We start from the raw sequence: 22480 nt of genomic DNA, 5'->3' as shown, positions 1-22480 counted from the left end.
TATATGAGGAGAGGGGGAATGTTTTAAGTTAATATTATAGTGCTATTCACATAAGAGATGCTAAATAATTTTTCCAATTGTACATTTTTATTTTTTCCTGTTTTCTAGTATTTTTTTGTTTTTCGAATTTTACAATTCCCCCCCCAATTTTGCTTCTCTCACCCCTACCCCGCCAAAAAAGGCAGTCTCATAGTTTTTAAATTGTTTCCATGCTATACATTGAACAGAATTGAATGTGTTGAGAGAGAAATCATATCCTTAAGGAAAAAATAAAATATAAGATAAAGCAAACTAAATAATTTTTTTAAACTGTTAGAATACTAGAACTAGAAGGGACATTTTGAAATTATCTAGCCCAAACCACTCATCTGACATATGAGGTTTGGAGAAATAAAGTGCTTTGCTTAAGATCACAAGATCACACAGCATCACCATCCTCATTAGTATTTATTTAGTGCTCCCTCTGGGCCAAGTTCTCTTCTATGTACTTTGCAAATATTAACTCATTCAATCCTCACAACAATCCTTTGAGGTAGGTACTGTTATTAATACCCTTTTTCAGTTAGGAAACTGAGGCAAATAGAGGGTCAATGAAATATTTGCCCAATGTAACAAATCTACTAAATGTTTGCTATTGGATTTGAACTTAAGTCCTGATTCTAGGCCTTTTTTCTACAGCACCTTTTAGCAAAACATTTATTAAATGACAGAGTTGGGACTTGAACCCAATTCTTTGGGCTACAAGAACACGTTAATAAAAAAGGAAAAAAATACATTTTAAAAAGTAAAGTCTAAACTTTAGATAATCCCAAAATATAAAATATACCAAAGGGGTCCTGAATCTGTACATTGAACCATCCTTTCAAGTTTTACATTCTAGCAAAGTAGACAATGCTTCATATATTATAGCAGCTTTAGTTTTGCAGACTCAGTTATTCAGATGAATGTCAATCTCTTTTTTCCTTTAGAGATGACGTCTGTAATAACCCATGAGGTAAGAAAGGAATTTTTCTTGATCTAAGGTAAACTAAATGATCCTTCTGGTGATTAAAATTGCATCATATTTTGGGGTATTTCTCCAATATAACTCTTTTGATCAAATCTAACTGATCCTCTTCTTCTTCTGCTCACCTCTCAAGGATTCATATCTCTTCCTGATTGTCTAGGTCACTTACTGAAAGTCCCCAGTAATGAATTGGCTATTAAATAGTGGAGTGGGCATTGAGTTGCAGAATGTAATCGCATCATATTTTATACTAACAAGCCCCTGGTAAAATCTGATTCTACTATAAATTTTAATAAGACAGAAACAGATATGCCTAGATAAAGTAATTGTTGTTTTATGATTCCCAACATTATTTATGTTTGAGATGACATGAGACAGAAAAGGTGATTTTTCATCCTTTTAATATGTTCACTGAGGTGTGATGCATTATACTTCTAATGTCTCCCTGAACAAAACCATTGTATAAATGATATTTAGAGAAACAGATATATCTCTAGGATCTGCAATCATACAGTTTATGAGAGTAACCAAACAAGTCAAGAATTGAGAGAAAGCAAAAGAAAATAAGATAAATATTTGAACAATTTGTTATGTTACCATTTAGAAAAGATATCAGGGGATGGAAATTATTTAGAAAAGGAAGATAAAAGTAATAAAAGAAAGTATAATTTAATTATAAAAGTAGAAAATAAGTCTGATTGTCTGGGTCCTATTTAAAGAGAACTACCTTATGTTAACAAAAAGGACTGATAATCTTTTTATGAATGTACACACCTTCATCAAGGTGTAATTCCAATGGCTTCCTGGAACATAGAGGTGACCCTGGGTTTTTGGACCTAGGTAGAGTCTTCTGCTTTAAGCTTTGGCTGACACAATGATAATAAGAAGACTTACAATAAGGCAATGGATTGTCTGTCTCTTATTGAGGGATGGCTTGGTTGATTATAAGGTGGTAAATTGATTTCCTTCCTTCCCTATGTCCCTTTTCTCTCTCCTTTCCCCCCTCCCTTCCCTCCCTTCCTTCCTCCCTTACCATCTCCCTTACCTCCTTCCTTCTTTTCTCCCCTTCATTTCTCCCTCCCCTTCTTTCTTCCCTTTGTCCCTTCTCTCTCTCTCTCTCTCTCTCTCTTTCTTACACTTGATACTTAACTCATTCAATTCTTCTAAGAACCCTCTGGAATAGGTACTATTATCAACACTCATTTTCAGATGAGAAACTGAGGCAAACAGAGGGTCAAGGATTTGCCCAAGGTAACAAATCTACTTTAGTATTTGAGATAAGACTTGAATTCATGACTTCTTGACTCTAGACCTTATATCCCCAGCATCACTTAACTAAACATTTATTAAGTGACAGAGTTGAGACTTGAACCCAGGTCTTCTGACTACAAGAGTATATTAATAAAAAATGGTAAGAATAGATTCATCTGAGGGCAGCTAGGGTGGTGCAATGGATAGAGCACCAGTCCTGGAGTCAGGAGGACTAGAGTTCAAATCTAGTCTCAGACACTTAAGAATTACCTAGGTGTGTGACCTTGGGCAAGTCACTTAACCCCACTCAAGGCTACTTTGGAGAACCACTTAAAAAGAATAGATTCATTTGGAAAGTCTAAGTTCTATGGTTGACCTAATGGAGAGACCAACAGCCTGAAGTAAGAAGGACCTGAGTTCAAATTTAGCTTCAGACACTTGATACTTACTAGCTGTGTGATCTTGGAGAACCCTGATTGTTTCACAGCCAGGATCATCTGCAGTTGTCCTGATTTCTATCTGGCCACTAGACTCAGATGGCTCCAAAGGAGAAAGTGAGACTGGAGACTCAGCACAGCCTCTCCTCACACAAATCCAATTCATGTACTTATCATGATATCACCTCTCTGATGTCATGGTTTTCTTCAAGAATGAAGGACAAACATCACCAAATGTAGAAAGGGTCAGAGAGCTAACTTCAGACACAAATAAAACTGGGTTCAAGTTCTGTTTCTGACATATACTGCCTATGTGATCTTGTGCAATCCTTTGACCAACATGGGCCTCAGCCATATTTCATATTTTTAAAATGGAGTCATTGGATTAGATGACCTCCAATGTTCTTTCTAATTTTACATTTCCTACAAACTGTTAAAAAAATAGATAATTTAAATTCATAGAGAGAGTAGCTTTCAATGAGAATTCCCTATATAAATGAAATAATCTGGATTAAAAAAACACAACTCTCAAAATGTATCTAACAAGGCAGAGGCAGGATGTGACCTACATTGGTAGAAGAAACTCCTGACCTTTGAAATATTCATATAACGAAGAAGTTAAAAAATAAGAATCAAAAAGCCAGTGGAATGACTTACATACCATGAGGTCACTTTTTCATTTTTATAGTGCTTAAAATTTGTCAAAACTACTTTTACATTATAGAGTTAGCCCATAGAGTGGAGGGCTGTGGAAATGAAGAGAACATTAGACCTAGAATCTAAAGACCTAGGCTTAATTAGATCTTGGTGACATCGAACAAGTCTCAACTTTTCTGAGCTTTTGAATTCTCCCCAACAATCTGGGAAGTGAGGAAAAAGAATGGTATTTATTCCCATTTTATAATATCAATAGCAAAATTAAATGACTTATCCAAGGTCCCAGAGCTTCTGCACATTAGAGTGAAAATTACAATTGAGTCTCTTTCCCTTAGTCTGGGATACATTTCCTCCAAGGATATAGTGGAAGCAGCTCATACTAGCTTTATGCGAGCCAACTGTTAATTTTCAGTTTGACAGAAATTAGATAAAACTTCAAATAAGATCTTGTTTAGTTAATTGTGAAGAAGAAAGTGATGGAAATAATGTTTATAATGCAGATTAAACATAAAAACTGTATTGTACATTTTTTGAGAGTCGGTTGTTAAACATTCACCAACATACTCCTTTCATTATCATCCTAGAAACATGAGGTTAAAGGAACTAGAAAGCAACTACTGGTTTCGCAGACAAATATTTCTACAAGAGGACTTATTTTCATCAACTGGCTGTTCTTCATTGACTTTAGTTTCTCTGTGAGGCTATAGTGAATCAAAATATGAAATTAAGAAGTTAAAATGTAGTAGAGCCTTCAAAGTACAAATTGTCCATGTGAGAAATATATCCACTATGGTTATTAAACATACCTGGTTGCTTCTGTCTAGGCTTTGGCAGGTTGGTAACACAAGTATGCGGACACATCAAGACATTGCAGGGATGGAGGGAACCTTCCAGAAAAAGTTGCTTGGTCTCTGATAAGTGAATTCCTCCCAGGGGTGTTTTGGGAAGGGTATTTGCTGGAACCAGTGCTAAGCAGTAAACCCCAACTTGATGGATACTATCAATAGCCTAGAAAAATTCCAAAAATCAGTTATAGTATGTTCAAAACCAGAAATATCCACTATCTACAATAGTAGTCAAGCAATGCCCAGCACCAATGAAGATTGAGTCCCACATAAAACATTAATAGTTCAGAAATATGCATGGCTATTCTAACCTGTTTTTTTTTTACCCCTAACTTGGGGCTTTTGAAATAGCCGTGATAATCTAGTATGAAGTGAAGAAAGGGAATGAAACATTTAGAATGGCAATAGTGAACTTTTACCTTTGAGCCTCACTGAAGTGAAAAGCATCAGAACTAGGCTTCTGCAAACCCTTCTGATCTACCATTATTAATCTGTTTGACCAGTTAACTGGAAACAGACTATTAGTTTCACATCAGAGGCAATTTGTGTTCAGAAGCAATGGAAAAAAACAGCACAACAATAGGAGAGGGAAGAAAAAAAAAGGTATGACTGATAAAAGGTCAGACAGTAACCTTAAAGGCTGAATAAGATGCTGAGAAATAAGAAAAAGAAAAGAAAGTTTTCAAGGACAATGAAAGAATTACCTGCAGAACTCTGCTCATCCACTGAAAGCTATCTTCCTCTGTGGAATCTGGCCTCTGCTCTGCAACAATAACAATCCTTTCATCATGAAGGACAGTCACTGAAAACACAGCTATTCTGTGGAAGTCAGGAAAGGAGGACAACGGTTAGGAATGCATTGTGGATAGAGACCATGTGGATTTTCACTGCTTCAGAAAGGAACTTTTTATATCCACTATTAATTATACAGTTCAGAAGATCACAGCTCCAACTAATACGCCTTCAAAAGGCAAATTGTAACTTCCGGCTCCCACATACTTATTAGGATAAGAATAGCTTTGGGGGAGAAGGGTAGCAAGGGTGAGAGAGAAGAACCTTGAAGATGGGGTGGGAGCAAAAACAATACTAGGATTCAAGACATGCCTTCAGTAACCTTTAAGTTCCCCTGCCAAGTTTTTATATATTTTAATAAAGACACAAGATTTCAGTGCATAATGATGTAGGAGCTACCAAAAAATAGTGTAGGAGTTGATGTCAGTGTTTCATCACCTGTGCTTCGACATACAGGGGTAGCTCTGTCTTAGGAACTCTCAAAATTGTGAACTCTGGCTTTTCCTTTAAGCAAACCTAACTTTCCACTGCTAGGTATTGATGTGCATGAAGCAGGAGGTATAGAATTAGGAAGATCTCTGTTCAAAATTGTCCTCAGATACTTACTAATTATGTAACCCTGGGGAAGTCACTTAACCCCAGTTTGCCTTAGTTCTTCATCTGTAAAATGGGACCATACAGAAGAAGGAAATGGCAAACCACCCCAATATCTTTGCCAATTTGCCCATGGGGTCATGAAGAGTTGAACACAACAAAATGACTGAAAAACAAGCTTTTCACAAGATGTTGACCATGGGATCCTAGGTCACTAAGAATTGGAAGGGACCTTAAACATCAGATAGTTCATTGATAAGGAAACTGCAGTCATAGAGGAAGTAACTCATCCAAAGTCACCTTGTGTGGTGGTGGTTATTGTTGGTCCTTTGTTCTCCAAGAAGACTGTAATATAGGGAGGTGATGCCATGATAATTAAGTAAATTTGAATTGAGAGGTGCTATGCAAAGTTACCAGGCTCACTTTCTTCTCCAGAGCCAATTGTTTCCAGTGGCTTGATAAGGATTAGGTTGACTTGACTAAAGATGGTTAATATGGACTCAAAGCTAGCTCTTCTAATTTCATGTCATAGCTTTCATAGTTCCCTTTATGCATCCAGGATGGGTGGGCAATTAGGGAACTATTACCTTATTTTTGTAATAGCCATCTCCTAGCCATTCACATGTTTCTAAATAAGCTAAGGATTGTTTCAAAAAAGCATTTTTCAAGTTTGGTATGCTTCTTTGGCAAAGATAGGGGAGACATTGTTAACAATAATCTGTCTGAAAGCAATTAGGGGCTTTAGTGAATTGCAAATTTAATATGAGTCAGCAATTAATATAACCTTGGACTGTAGTAAAAAGAGACCTCAGTTTAAATTTAACCTCAAACACTTACTAGTTACATATCCTTTGGCACTTAATCCCTGTTTGACTCAGTTTTCCCAACTGTAAATGGGCATAATAGCATCTACCTCTCAGAACTCTTGTAAGAATACTTACGTCCCAGTATTTTTGTTAGTATTAATCAAAATAATATTTGTAGAAACACTTAACGTGGTAACTAGCATTTTATATGTGTGTGTGTGTGTGTGTACACACATTCCTTCCTTCTTCCTTTCTCCCTCTTTCCTTTCCTTTTTTCCCTCCTTCATTTTTTTTTTTAGATTTTTCAAGGCAATGGGGTTAAGTGGCTTGCCCAAGGCCACACAGCTAGGTAATTATTGTCTGAGGTTGGATTTGAACCCAGGTACTCCTGACTCCAAGGCTGGTGCTCTATCCCCTGTGCCACCCCCCTCCTTCATTCTTAAAGCAGAGTGTTACTTGCAAATTATGATCAAGTTGCCTGGAAAGTTGAGAGGTTTAGAGTATGTTTAAAGTATAGAAAGGGACAACCAGGAGAGTACTGAATGAAAAGCACTGAACAAGTCACAGGACAATAAGCTGAAGAAACTGAGGATGCGTAAAAGAAGAGTACACTTAGAAGGACATAATAGCTGTATTCAAGCATCTAAAGATTCATAACATGCAGAAGAGAGAGGATGTGTTCTGTCTAGACTTGGGAGCAAAAAATAGAAGCTGCAAAAACACAAATTTAGGTCTAATGTCCAGAAAAACTTTATAACCATTAGAGGCAACCAAAAGTCAATAAGCATCTTTGGGAGGTAGTGGTCTTCTCTTTCCTGGGAACCTTCCAGCAGATACTAGGTGATCATTCATTCAGTACATTATGCTAAAGATTTCTTTCATGAAGTGGTTGGATGAGAGAACTGTGGAGATTGTATCAAGTCTAGCATTGAGCTGGAAGCAAAGAATGGCACTAGCTTCTGCGAATTTTGCATAGAAAGAGAGGGTAGAGGATAGCTTGAGAGAATGACATGGATAAGTAATTTTTTTTAAGGTTGGGGGAGATTTGGATATATTAAAAGGCAGTGGATAAAGAGATTGTAGTTTGCAAAGAGAAGGAATGATCAAAGCAATTAAGGGCTTTACTGAATTGCTCAGTAAAATGGTAGATCATCTAGAGTTGTGATTTGGAAAGAGATTTTGCGGTAGGAGGTACCATCAAACTGAACTAGTAAACTATAATGTCAAGATTACAAAAGGAAGATGATGAGACCAGAAAAAAAAATGATGAACTTAGAAAATAAAGTCAAAGAATAGGTTCAAGTGTAATAAAAGTATCTAGAAAAATGAAAGACAGAAGACTATGGATAAATAGAATAATTTTAAGGTTGGGTATTTGGAAATGGAACTTTTCTGAACAATGAAGAAATGAAGGGTGTGACTGTCTCTGTAGTTGGTTATAGCACAGTGAAGTACAGGACTTAGGAAATGAAGATGAACTGGAAAGTCAAAATATTTTGGGCACATTAACATGTATATTTAAGTATGGGGCAGAGTGGGGGGGGGGTGGAGAGGGAGACTGAATCAAGTACAGAACTTTCTTTTAGAAGAGGTAGAAGGACTTCCAGCCAAGATGGTGGAGAGAAGACAGGCACTATGTTAAGTGCTCCTCTTTCCCCTCAGAAACAACATGAAAGAAACCTCTTAATCGAAATTAGATTGGCAAAACCCAGAAAGAGAAGATAGGAGAACACTTACCAAGAAGGTCTGTCTCAGGACTGTAGGTGAACTGGGAAACATGAGCAGAGGGTCAGCGAGAGAACAGCAGCTGGGGAAAGCTAGAGGGCCAGCCTCAGTTGTAGATTTTGGTGAGTGGCAGGTGAGAGATGCAACTTTAGTTGCAGAGTCTTTGGTGGGGGTGGGGTGGGGAGGTGCACTGAGAGGGTGAGTTCCAGTGCAGAGCATGCCTGGAGAACAACCAGCTGGGCCCGGGAAATGAGCTCCATACTTTCATCAGAGCCCTTTGCCCAGAACAAACAACAAACAACTGCCCCCACCCTCCTCAGGCTGAGGCGTGGTCAAGAGTTCACTCAACTGAAAGAGATTGACTCCCTCTCTAAAGGCCCAGCCCAGCCTTCAAGGTCAACTCAGACCCTGCTGCTGAGGACCCCAAACAATCCAAAGAAAGCAGCTAGCACTCCCTACTGGCCTGCACTTGGGACTACTAAGCCAAGTGAACAAAGCCTCTAGGATCTTCAAAAGCAAACCTCTGAGAGCCAACCCCCCCCAACACAAGATCCTAAGAAAGATGAAGAAAGGCCTAACTCAGAGAGATCTCACACTGCTGAGGAGAATATGAATTGGTCTCCAGCCCAGAAAGACTTCCTTGAAGAAATCAGTAAGGAGTCTAAAAATAAATTGGAAAAATTGAGAAAAGAAACTCAAGAGAAAATTAACACGTTTCAAGAGAAAATTAACATCTCGCAACAAGAAAACAAATCCTTGGAAAATACAATTGGACCAATACAAAATGAGACTAATTCTCAGATCTTCAATTGGGCAAATGCAAAAAGAAAATGATTCTCTTAAAACTACACTTGGGTGAATGGAAAATTCCTTCAAAAATAGAATTGACCAACTGGAAAAGGAGTTGCAAAGGATAAATGAAAAAAAAATTCTTCTCTTAAAAAAAAGAATGGAATTGGTGGAAACTAATGACTTCATGACACAACATGATTCTGGTAAACAAAACCAAAAGACTGAAAAAAATAGAAGAAAATGTAAAAATACCTCATCAGAAAAACCACTGACCTCAAGAATAGATCAAGAAGGGTACTCTGAGAATTATAGACCTTCATGAAAACATTGAAAAGAAAAAAAAAACCTGTATTTAATATTACAGGATTTAGGGATGGGACAATTGCCCTGATATGATGGAACCAGAGGGCAAAACAGTTTTTGAAAGAATATGTTGATCCCTTCCAGAAAGAGATCCTATAATGAAAACACCAAGGAAGGTTGTAGCCAAATTCCAGAACTATCAGATAAAAGAAAAAATAATTAAATACCAAGGAGCCACAGTAAGGATTATGCAGGTCCTGGTTGCATCAACACTAGGAATTGAAGGACCTGGAATAAGATATTCCAAAGAGCGAGGGTGCTCAGAATGCAGCCAAGAATCTATTATCCAGCAAAGCTGAGCCTTCTCTTCCAGGGGAAAAGATGAACATTTAATGAAATGGGAGACTTTCAATATTTCCTGATGAAAAGACCAGAGCTGAATAGAAAATTTGAACACCAAACAGGAGACTCAAGAGAGACACATGAAAATGTTAAAAAAAAAGGGTAAAGAAAAACACTGCTATCCAATAAAATGAAACTGGATATATATCCCCACTTGGGAGAAAGAGTCTCATAGCTCTTGAGACCTGTAATTCTATTAGATAGAATATACTTATCCATAAGTGATGGACAGTCATAACTTTTCTGTGACTCAGAATGATTTAAAAACAATACCTCCTTAAAAAGGGGGACAGTAAGTAGATGGGAGGATGGAAAAGACTGAATGGGGTAAATCTCATTACATCAAGAGGTACAAAAGACCTTTTGTAATTGAGGGGAAGAAGGGAGGAGATGAGAACCAACTGAATCTTCACCTCATCAGACTTGGCTTAAAGTTAACTTTGACACATTCAGTTAACAAAATTAACTTACCTTTTAATCATTAAAAGGGGAAAAGGGGAAGGGGGATAGGGAGGGGGAGAAAAGGGGTAACTAACAGAAGGAAGGGAAGGAAGAAAGGGAAAGGGGAAAGAGAGGGGAGGAAAGTTGATATAAAAGGGCAAACACACTGAAGGTGGCGATATTCAGAAAACACTGGGGAATATGGATATGGGGGAAAATACAAACAAGGAAGATAGCATGGAGGGCAATAACGAGTTAGTAATTATAACTTTGAATGTGAAAGGGATGAACTCTCTCTTAAAACATAAGCGAAAAGCTGAGTGGATTAAAAACCAGAATCCTACAATATACTGCTTACAAGAAACTCATTTGAAGCAGAGAGATACATATAGATTAAAGATAAAAGATTGGAGCAAAATATATTTTTCTTCAGTTGAAGTGAAAAAATCAGGGGTAGACAAAGCAAGTGCAAAAATAGACAATGTTAAAAGAGATAAGGAAGGAAACTATATCCTCTTAAAAGGGACCATAGACAATAAAGTAATTTCAATACTAAATATGTAAGTACCCAATGGTATAGCATCCAAATTCTTAGAGAAGTTGAAAGAGCTACAGGAAGGCATAGCACAACTCTACTAGTGGGAGACTTCAACCTCCCTCTCTCAGATTTAGATAAATCTAATCATAAAATAAACAAGAAGGAAGTTAAGAAGGTAAATGGATTATTAGAAAAACTAGATATGATAGACCTATGGAAGAAATTGAATGGGAAAAGAAAGAAATATAGTTTTTTTTTTACAGTACATGGTACTTATGCAAAAAATTGACCTTGTACTAGGACATAAAAACCTAATGATCATAGAAAGGCAGAAATAGTGAATACATCTTTCTCAGATCAATAAAAATCATATGCAACATTGGGTCAGGGTGATATAGACCCAGAACTAATTGGAAACTAAATAACCTGATTTTAAAGAATGGGTGGATCAAGCAAAAATTACAATTAATTATTTCATCCTAGATAATGACAATAATGAAACAACATACCAAAACCTATAGGATACACTCAAGGCAGTTATCAGGGGATATATCTTTAAATGCTTACATGAAAAAATTAGAGAAAGAAGAAATCAATGAACTAAATATGCAAATAAAAAAATCAGAGGAAGAAAGATTAACCCCCCCAATTAAACACCAAATTAGAAATTCTAAAAATTAAAGGAGAAATTAATAAAATCAAAAGCAAGAAAACTATTGAACTAATAAAACCAAGAGTTGGTTTTATGAAAAAAACTAATAAAATTGATAAACCTCTGGTCAATTTGATTTAAAAAAAGAAGAAAACCAAATTGCTAGTATCATAAATGAAAAAGGAGAACTCACCACCAATGAGGAGGAAACTGTTAGTATACTCAATTATATCAACAACAAACCTATCAGAAATCATATGATCATATCAACAGATGCTGAAAAAGCTTTTGATAAAATACGGCTCCCATTCCTACTAAAAACACTAGAGAGTGTAATGGATTGTTCCTCAGAATAATAGGAAGTATCTATCTGAAACCATAAACAAGCATTATTTGCAATGGGGATAGGCTAGAGGCATTCCCAATAAGATCAGGGGTGAAACAAGGATGCCCATTAGCACCACTACTATTCAATATTGTATTAGAAATGTTAGCTTCAGCAATGAGAAGAAAAAAGAAATTGAAGGAATTAGAATTGGGAACGAAGAGACAAAACTCTCACTCTTTGCAGATGACATAATGGTATACCTAGAGAATCCCCCAAAATCATATAAAAAAACTACTAGAAATAATTAGCAATTTTAGCAAAGTAGTAGAATATAAAATAAACCCTGATAAATTCTCAATATTTCTACATATGTCTAGCAAGATACAGCAGAAAGAGCTAGAAAGAGAAATCTCAAAGTAACCTCATACAAAATAAAATACCTTGGAGTCTACCTGCCAAGGCAGACTCAAAAACTTTTTGAAAACAATTACAAAACCTTCTTACGCAAATAAAATCTATTTAAATAACTGGGCAAACATCAATTGTTCATGGATAGGTCGAGCTAATATAATAAATTGACAATGCTACCAAAACTAAACTGCTTGTTTAGTGCTCTACCAATCAAAATTACAAAAAAAATTACTTTAAGAGTTAGAAAAAGTTGTAAGTAAATTTATATGGAGAAAAAAGTAAAAAAATTTCCAGGAATTCAATGAAAAAAAGTGCAAAAGAAGGTGACTTAGCCTTACCAGATTTAAAATTATATCATAAAGCATCAGTCATCAAAACTGTCTGGTATTGGCTAAGAAACAGAGTGGTGGATCAGTGGAATAGACTAGGTAGCAGGAAACGATTATAGTAATCTGCTGTTTGATAAATCCCAAAAGTCCAGCTATTGGGATAAAATCTCTCTCTTTGATAAAAACTGCTGGGAAAATCAGAAGTTAGTATGGAAGAAACTTAGATTAGACCAACACCTCACACCCTATACCAAGATAAGGTCAAAATGGATACAGGATTTAGACATAAAAAACAATATTATAAGCAAACTAGAAGATCAAGGAGTGGTTTACCTGTCAGATCTATGGAAAGGGAAGTAGTTTATGACCAAGGAAGAGATGGAGAACATCATTAAAAAACAAACTAGATAATTTTGATTACATTAAATTAAAAAGCTTTTGCAAAGACAAACCACTGTAACCAAGATCAAAAGAAATGTAGTAAACTGGAAAACAATTTTTGCAACTACTATTTCTGACAAAAGGCTCATTTCTAAAATATATAGAGAACTAAGTCAAATTTTCACAAAACAAGCCATTCCCCAATTGACAAATGGTCAAAGGATATGCGAAGACAATTTACAGCTGAGGAAATCAAAGCAATTCATAGTCATATGAAAAATTGCTCCAAATCATTACTTATTAGAGAAATGCAAATTAAAGCATCTCTTAGATACCACCCTACACCTCTCAGACTGGCCAATATGACCAGAAAGGACAATAACCTTTGTTGGAAGGGATGTGAGAAATCTGTGACACTAATAGATTGTTGGTGGAGCTGTGAACTCATTCAACCTTTCTTTATTTTCTTTTTTTTTTTTAGGTTTTTGCAAGGCAAATGGGGTTAAATGGCTTGCCCAAGGCCACACAGGTAATTATTAAGTGTCTGAGACTGGATTTGAACCCAGGTACTCCTGACTTCAGGGCCGGTGCTTTATCCACTGTGCCACCTAGCCACCCCTATCCAACCTTTCTGGAGAACAATTTGGAATTATGCCCAAAGGGCAACAAAAAAATGTGCATATACCCTTTGATCTAGCAATACTACTACTGAGTATGTACCCTGAAGAGATGATGAAAGAGGGTAAAAACATCACTTGTACAAAAATATTTATAGTGGTCCTGTTTGTGGTGGCAAAGAATTGGAAGTTAAGTGAATGCCCTCCAATTGGAGAATGGCTTAACAAACTGTGGTATATGTATGTCATGGAACACTATTGTTCTATTAGAAACCAGGAGGGATGGGAATTCATGGAAGCCTGGAAGGATTTGCATGAACTGTTGCTGAGTGAGATGAGCAGAACCAGAAAAACACTGTACACCCTAACAGCAACATGGAGGTGATGATCAACCTTGATGGACTCGCTCATTCCACCAGTGCAACAACCAGGGACAACTTTGGGGTATCTGCAATGGAGAATATCATCTGTATCCAGAGAAGAAAATATGGACTTTGAACAAAGACCAAAGACTATTACCTTCAATTTAGGGGGAAAAACATCTTATATGTAATTTTCCTTTCTCATACTTTATTTGCTATCTCATACTTCCTTAAGGATATGATTTCTCTCTCATCATATTCAACTGTGATCATTGTATACCATGGAAACAATGTAAAGACTAAGAGAATGCTTTCTGTGGATGTGGGGGGAGGGAAGCAAGAATGGGGGAAAAATTTTTTAAAATCAAACTAAATAAAATCTTTCTTTAAAAAAGAGGTAAAATGACCTGGGAGTCATAGATAACTCCTACCAGGATCTAGACAGTGTGGTGTATCTGGATGAAATGAATCTCAAAAGGAGAAGTTGTTAAATGATGGAGCAAAAGGAAGATCTGGATGTGGAAGGGAGAAGCAGAGAGTAGGTTTAGTCTTCCTCCTAGGCTGGTAGGTCGTACAGAGAGTGGTAGCAAGTAAGTTTCTCCATCACTGAAGGTACTTAAGTGTAAGCCTTCTTTGTTATAGAGAGGACACCATTGGATCAGGTGGCTCAGATTTCTGACCTGATTTGAGAATCAATTGTTATAAAAACCTCTCCAAGTACTTTATCTCTCCTTTAAAATAGAGATAATATTACTAACAAATTCTTCCACTCTCATTGAGTTGTTTTGAGGATAAAATGACATGGGAAATCTGAAAGTCCTTTTAATGATATAAGTATTAGGTATATGTAAGACATTATTATTTCACTATACAAGCATGGTTTAAATTTAATTGTGTCTGGAAAGGAAAAGGTTTTTCCAAAAGATTACAATGAACAATCCAAGAGGTATGGCACTAATACTTTTGTATTTAAACTTTCACCTTTAAAGGATCTTTTTATAAATTCTCATACATTCCACGAGTCTTGTAAAATTTCCAAAGAATCAAAAAAATTTCAGAATTGGGAAAACCCTTAGAAATAACCTAGTACAGCTGTCTCATTTTACAGATTGGAGTAGTGAGACCAAGAAAGGTGAAGCAAATTGCCCTGGTTTAACATTTTTCATCTTCACATCACAAAGTACTTGTCTGGTTTGCATATTAAAAATGGAACTAGATTAAGAAGGAAGTGTAACTCACCTTCCTCTGTAGACAAATTTCATAGGTTCAACCGCCAGTGCTGTTGCTACAATGTCATCAGCATTGTGTCTTCGACCACTGACAACCATCAGACCATCCATTTTACCCACCACAAAGACAAGTCCACCAGGACCAATAAATCCCAATAGCCCTGTCCTTATAAATGGGTATTCGCTGATTGGAGCCCCTGAACTTGTCATAGGAAACACCTAAGGAAAAACACACAGAAGTTTCTCAGTACAACTTTTGGTCTCATAATTAAATGGCTTCACAAGGTTAATGAGAGTAAGTACTATACAAGAATTTTTGCCAAAAGATATTATTATTTAAATTGATTCAAAAGGTCAAGACATAAAAATATCAGGGGAGAGTGAATGACTTACCCAATTCACTGAATTTTCTATGGAATTTAACATTTTTGTGAATTATTTTTTAACTCAGTGAGAATAAGTATCTCTATTAATTGTTCTATGCTTTATGCCAGAGATCCCGGGAGTGTGTAAAATATATTCATCAGTATATTAATATATATGTAGAATATTCTAGGCACTGATAATCCCTACTACCAAGAAGACTGAGGCTGGTGGATTACTTGAACTCTTTAGTTCTGTGCTACAGTGCCCTAAAGCTGATTGACTCCTTAATTCCAGAAGCAAGATGGCAAATCCCTGGAATGGAAGGGGCTCCAGGTTGCCCAAGAAGTTTTGAACTGTCTTCATTTAAAAACAGAGCAGACATAGCAGCCCTGTTTTTGGTGGCAAAGAATTGGAAATTAAGTAAATATCCTTCAATTGGGGAATGGCTTAATAAACGGTGGTATATGTATGTTATGGAACACTATTGTTCTATTAGAAACCCGGAGGGATGGGAATTCACGGAAGCCTGGAAGGATTTGCATGAACTGATGCTGAGTGAGATGAGCAGAACCAGAACATTGTACACCCTAACAACAACATGGGGGGTGATGATCAGCCTTGAGGGGCTTGCTCAGTCCTTCAGTTCAACAACCAGGGACAATTTGGGGCTCTCTGCAATGGAGAATACCATCTGCATCCAGAGAAAGAATTGTGGAGTTTGAACAAAGACCAAAGATTATTACCTCCAATTTAGAAAAAAAACCATGTTGTTATTATGTAATTTTGTGATCTTTTATACTTTATTTTTTATTCTTTAAGGGTATGATTTCTCTCTCATCACATTCAACTAAGATCAATGTATATCATGGAAGCAATTTAAAGACCAATAGATTGCCTTCTGTGAGGGGGTGGGGGAAGGGAAGCAAGAATGGGGGGAAAATTATAAAACTCAAAATTATAGAAATCTTTCTAAATAAAAAAAAGCTTTTTAACAGGGAAAAAAAACAGGGCAGATCAAAGATTGTATTCAGGTTTAGGCCAAAAGTGACTACTATACTTTTTGCTTGAATGAGACAGGGAGAACCAATCTCAAAAAGCAAAATCAAAGAAGATTAGAGATGAAAGTAGTTTTCCATACTGTATTCTTGACATTGAACTGCACAATCAATGAATGATTCCCTTTCATAATATTCTTGACATATGACTATCCAGTTTTTATTGAAAACATGAATTCAGAATGGAATATAAACCAGTTATGGGGTGTTCCTTGTGGTCTTTTCTTAAATCCTAGAACTAGGAAGAGCTAACTCCCATATTTTCTAAGTGGAAAACTGAGGTCAAGAAAGGAAAAGTGACTTGTCTAAGTAATGAATATCAACTGTGAATGGAGTTCATCTGAGCTTAGGTTTTTAGTTTATTAATAAAATTCCTTTAGGTAAACTTGGCAAGGAAACAAAGAGAGGAAATTAAAGGTCACCCAAGATAAGCAGGAGATGTTCTACAAGTGTTCTTATACCTATTTTGCAGATGAAAAAACTGAGGATCATAAAAGTTAAAATGACTTGCCCAGGATCACAAAGTTAGAAAGTCTCCATGGCATATTTTTCTTCACTTCAAATTCAGAGTTCTTTCCCGCACATAAACACTGCCTCTTTAATTATATTATATTCTTCCTTTATTTGTAAACAGGTATTATTTATATCTTTATTTTTATATCACCTTCATTTTCCTCCACATCCCTCCTTCTAGCTTCTCCCAGAGAGCCATCCCTTGTAACAAAGTTTTTTTTAAGAGGAAGGAAAAAAATATATAGCTTCTCAATTTTTTGCTATCCACTTTGTTTCCAATTCTTTGCTAAAACAAAAAAGTGCTACTGGAAATATACTGTTGTATGTGGATACCTTTCTTTATTGTCAGTGGTAAACTGGAAACCAAAAGGAATAGAGAACTGATAAAATCTTGTTCCTTGGAAAGCCTCTTTTTTTTTTTCCATTTTTTCTATAATATCATTTGTTCCTAATTTTCTAGTTACCTTACAATTCATACAAAAGGTTCATTTGACTGCAGAGATTTTCTTATCATTTGATAACTTAATAATTATATTTCCCTGTATTTATATTTCTCTTTATGATCACTGTGCAGCTAGGTGGCACCATAGTGCATAGAACGTCAGGCCTGAAATCAAGGGAGAGTCATCTTCCTGAGTTCAAATTTGGCCTCAGATACTAGCTGAGGGACCCTGGGCAAGGTCCCTAATCCTATTTGCCTCAATTCCCTCATAAATAAAATGAACTGGAGAAGAAAAATGGCAAAATACCGCTGCCAGGAAAACCCCAAATAGGGTCATGAAGAATCAAAGACAACTGAAAAAAATGGACATAAACAAATTATGACCACTGAATACTTTATAAACTTAATAGACCCTTACAATATCCCTCATATTACTATCCCCACTTCTGTATGACACAGAAGAGCCAATTAACTCAGTGTTCCATAGCTAATATCTCAAGTCTCATAACCCCAAGTCTTGTGACTCTCCTACCACATCATTTCATTTTAATCTTCCTTTTATTATATAAGATACTTCCCCATAAGACCCACTCGGTAACTTCTCTGGACCAACAGACTAAATCAGTTTCTTCACATGGCAGCCCTTCAAGTATCTCATATCTACCATGGCCTTCCTATTTTTTTTCCCTCTGCAATTTAAATAACTATTTCCAGACTCCTCACTACTTGACAACTCTTGCCTAAATATTCTCTCTAGCATCAGCTGTCCTCTTAAATGATGAACAAGTAAATGCTAATTAATTCAGTTGAAAGGTATTCAATGTTGTTTATAACAAAAACAGATAAAACATATACAATGACTACAACCATACATGTGGTAAAAACTATATCGAAGGAATCAAAACTGAATCCTCTGAAATTATAATGACCAAGTTTGGCCTCTAAGAAGAAATATGGGAAGGTACCTCCCTTCTCTTTTTTTACAGAAGTGGGGAGAGATGATGCACATAACTGCACATAACATCAGACATTTTCATTGTGTTGATTAGTTTTGTTGAACTTTTACTATCTTTTTTTTATTCTTTATTTTAAGGGATGAATATCTGGGAGGGGGAAGAAAAAGGGATTCATTAGGAAATGCAAATGATATAAAAACAAAAATGTCAATAAAATTTATTTAGAACTTATGGATATGAGAGTGAATATATAGGTGAAATTATAACATGTTTAGCTGCAAAAATATTTGATACAATTCATGAAAATATTATTTCTCTTTTTACTCCCTACAATGAAAAAATGAATACATATAAATGTAGTTTCTAAGTTAATAAATAAATAAATCATGCAAAAGGATACTTATATTTTACTTTGGCACAATTAGGTCTGGATACAAAAGATATTTTTAAAAGGTGGATACATGTTCAAAAAATTAAGATTCTAATTCCAAAAAACTGATATGATCAGTACAATATCACAAGGAAACTCTTTGAAAAACAGGGAAAATATAGGCTCTCTGCTCAATAGCTAACCCTCTAAGAGAAAGTGTTCATTTGCTAGACCATTACTACTTGCATTTTGGATGCATTTATTGTTTTTTGCTTTTATCAAACAAATTGCTTATTTCATATAAATTAATAAATTCTGGGTGGTATAGTGAACAGAGTGTCAGGCCTGGAGTTAAGAAGGGTTAAAATCCAGTCTCAGACATTTAATTAGTGTGTGACTGTAGGCAAGTGATTAACCTCTTTTTTGCCTCAGTTTCTTTATCTGTACAATGGACATAATAATCTCATCCATTAACTCCAATAGGACCAAATCTCTCAGGGTTATTGTATGAGTAAAATGAGGCAAAGTGCTTCGCAAACCCTAAAACACTATGTGAATGCTGGTTTTAAAAAATTATTACATTATGATAGGACTTCAGAACTGTGGATTAGTAATGTGTTTTCTGTGCTAAGATACAGAGGAAAATACTGAGGTGCCTTCAGATTTCGGACCATTTCCATAATGGAAAAGACATAAATTAGATGCTCATCCATTCAACCAATAATTATTTATTAAGTATTTATTGTATTCAAAGTCTGTATTAGGCACTAGAGAGAGAAGAAAGTTGAAATAAGACACTGTCCCTGTGCTTTAAGGGAGTTTACAGTCTAGTAGAGGGATAAAACATGATCACAGAGAGCAATAGTCCATACTGTGTAAACTCATTTGATTTAACATTAAGGTCCCCGTAATTCACCTTTGCTCACTATCCTGAATTTACTCACTTCCTGAAGCATGTTTATACAACAATTTACACATACTTTTAGATGCTTATATGCTCTGTTGGCTTATCCAAATTAAATACTAGATAGAAAACCCCTTCAGGGAAAAATCATAGGAGCATAAATTTAGAACTAGAGAGGATCTCAGAGGCCAGAGTTCAAACTCCCTCATTTTACAGATCAAGAAACGAGACCCAGAGATGTCCTGTGACTTGTTCAATGTCACCTAAGTAAAAAGTAACAGAGCCAGGATTTTAAACCCAAGTTCTCTGAGGTCCGTGGTCTGTTGAACATTTATTCCTTTACTCAATAATTTTTTGTGCTATGTGCTGTGGAGAATACAAAGATATATAACTCATGTTTCCTACTGACAATGAGTTTACAGTCTATGTCATACAAGCAGGTAAGAGCTTTGGGACCAACAGATTAATGAATGCCAGGGAAAAAGCCTTCTATTCTTGACAGGGTGATGCTTAAACTAGAATGATGCTGAAGGTCATGGTGCACCCCAAGTTTACCAGTCAATCATGTTAGCAAAAATGACATGTTTCCTTAAAGAAAAATCACAATTCTATCCTTTTCAGCTATCACAAGACAGCTAAAAAATAGCTACCATGAGGTAAAGATTCAAAAATGACCTCCCAGGCTAGGTTGTTTGGTGACATTTCCATCCAGCCTACCTCAAAAGTGTTCTTGGTCATGCCCGAGAGGCCATAATACGATGTACCCGTAGCAATTGCACACACACAGAGTTCTCCAATCTCATCTGTTCTGCACAGCTGAGGAATCCCATCTGGCTTCACTGCACACATGATAGCTAAAAGTGAAATATGAAATCACAAAGAACATTACTAAAAAAGTATACTCCAGAATGAAAAAGGTAGCCTGGTATAGAATCAGCAGAGTACAAAGAGCCTAGCAATTTTTTCCTCAAGAAAGGAGCCATGATTTTGTGTGTTTCAGCAAAAAGTTGTGGCAGAGATAAATAAAGATTTCTCCAATTTCAATATATGAAATTTATCTAAAACAAATAATGACTTTCTATGATGTGTGGATAAGACAGATATCTAAGATAAAGCCAGCATATATGAGACTTTAAGGGTTTAGTATTATCACATCCTGTTTCTCAACTAAATAAAATGAAATATGGTAGTCAATTGAAGGATATGGGTATGTCCTTTAAAATCTTTTCACACCTAACAGCTAAAGCAATAAGCCACTGTCATATTCAAGCTTCAAATGTCTAATGAAAATCTTGAACTCTGATCTTAAATTCTTTTTAAATTTAGAGCTTCAACAGAAGTGTTAGCAGGATAGTCTGTCAATATGAATTTGCTTTCATTATGTGAAACCGTACCCAAAGAGAAGTCTAGACTATTTAATCACTCCATAGATATAGTTTCTAAGTGCTTCTTGCTTGCCATATTGTGATTCATTCACTAATATATCTACTGTGTTCAAATGCAGATCACAAATATGATTAGGAATCAAAAAAGACTAACATTTCAGAACAGAGTGTCCTGTCCCATTCAATTCAATTCTTGACAAGGAGCTGGACTCATACCAGGACTTGGTGTGTCTGAGTAACAATCATGGGAATTCTAGTTCATTATTAGAACTAACTCTATGACAGAGAGCTTGAAAAAAAAGATGCCTCTCTCAAACTGGAAAGCAGAATAGGCTCAGACCAGGGAGATAATAAAACCAAGGATGGGAATTTTTGAGCCAAACTTCTTCGATGGGTAAAGAACTTGCCAAGAGATCAGTTAACTACGTAATAGGGAGTACAGGAAGAAGAATGTAGTGAATGGCTCGATTCCCTTTGTGCCTCAACAGGGTGAAATGAAGACTGATGGGAGCAATAACTGGGAAATTCATGAGCCTAGAATGGTACCCTGAGATCACAGGCTCATAGGATTAAGAGATGAAAAGGATCTCAAAGAACACCAGAGTGACTTCATGTTTCACTGCATCAATATCTTCCTTCATTCCAGTGTCCCTTCTGGTTCTAAATCTATGGTCCTATATCACCTGCTTTAGAAGAGTACATTTCAATTATCTAGATAATAAACAGAAGACCTGGGTTCCTTGGTTTATATATATATTGTCTATTGCCCTCCCTCCTGAGAAATCATGCTTTGTACCATGTAATCACAGTTATTTCTGTAGTCAAATACATTAAAATACTAATAATTCACATGGCAATGATTCTGTATCAAGTCCTGGTAAGATTCTGACAAACTGACTAAAAAGAGTGCTATTAGAACTTAATATGCTGTGCTTCCAAAAAGAAAAAAAAAGGAACCCAGGATGGTGCTTCAAAAGAACTCTAGTTCCATAGTTAGCCATCATTGTAGTCCAGCCTCAGAAACTAGTTGTATGACTCTGGACAAATAATTTAACCTGGGTTGGCTTTAGATTTCTCAACTAACAAATGAGAATAATCATAGCCCCTATCTCCCAGGATTTTTGTGAGGATAAAAATGAGATATTTGTGAAAGTGCTTTAATAATGTTAGCTATCATCGTTGTTGTTATCGTTGTAATATTTATTTAAGGCAGTGGAGTTAAGTGACTTGCCCAAGGTCACACAGCTAGGCAATTATCTGAGGTCACATTTGAACACAGGTCCTCCTGACTCCAGGGCTAGTACTCTATCCACTGCACCACCTAGCTGCCCCCTTATTGTTGTAATATTAGGGGATATTTGTGATTAGATGATCCCAAAGACCCCTTTGATTTCTAGATCTATGATTCAAAGTTGAAAGGTCATATATCCAGTGTATTCAAAAGAATAGACAAAATTGTCAGAGGTGAAGAGAAAACAGTGAATCTAGGGAATTAAGCATTTAGGGATTTGGGAATCATAAGGTTTTAAAATGGATGCAACATCACATGCCAGACAGATGGTCCAACCCTATAATTTTGATAATGGAAGCC

The 22480-nt window shown here is 36.1% G+C and overlaps 1 protein-coding gene across 5 annotated transcripts in view; it reads right to left on the bottom strand.

The window, feature by feature from the left end:
- Window positions 1-22480, bottom strand: part of DIP2C (disco interacting protein 2 homolog C) — a 579123-nt gene that overhangs the window by 102246 nt on the left and 454397 nt on the right. For all 5 annotated transcript variants that reach the window (XM_074193228.1, XM_074193229.1, XM_074193230.1 and 2 more), the window contains 4 exons: window positions 20222-20358; window positions 14909-15117; window positions 4901-5015; window positions 4158-4359 (listed from right to left, as the gene is read on the bottom strand). In XM_074193228.1, coding sequence (XP_074049329.1) covers window positions 4158-4359; window positions 4901-5015; window positions 14909-15117; window positions 20222-20358 — 663 coding nt within the window. The remainder of the gene's footprint in view (window positions 1-4157; window positions 4360-4900; window positions 5016-14908; window positions 15118-20221; window positions 20359-22480) is intronic.

This window comes from Macrotis lagotis, chromosome 7 (genome assembly GCF_037893015.1).
Source record: "Macrotis lagotis isolate mMagLag1 chromosome 7, bilby.v1.9.chrom.fasta, whole genome shotgun sequence".
NCBI classification, from domain to species: domain Eukaryota; kingdom Metazoa; phylum Chordata; class Mammalia; order Peramelemorphia; family Peramelidae; genus Macrotis; species Macrotis lagotis.
Note: the sequence above shows the minus strand (reverse complement) of the source record. Positions and strands in the feature narration are given on the sequence as shown.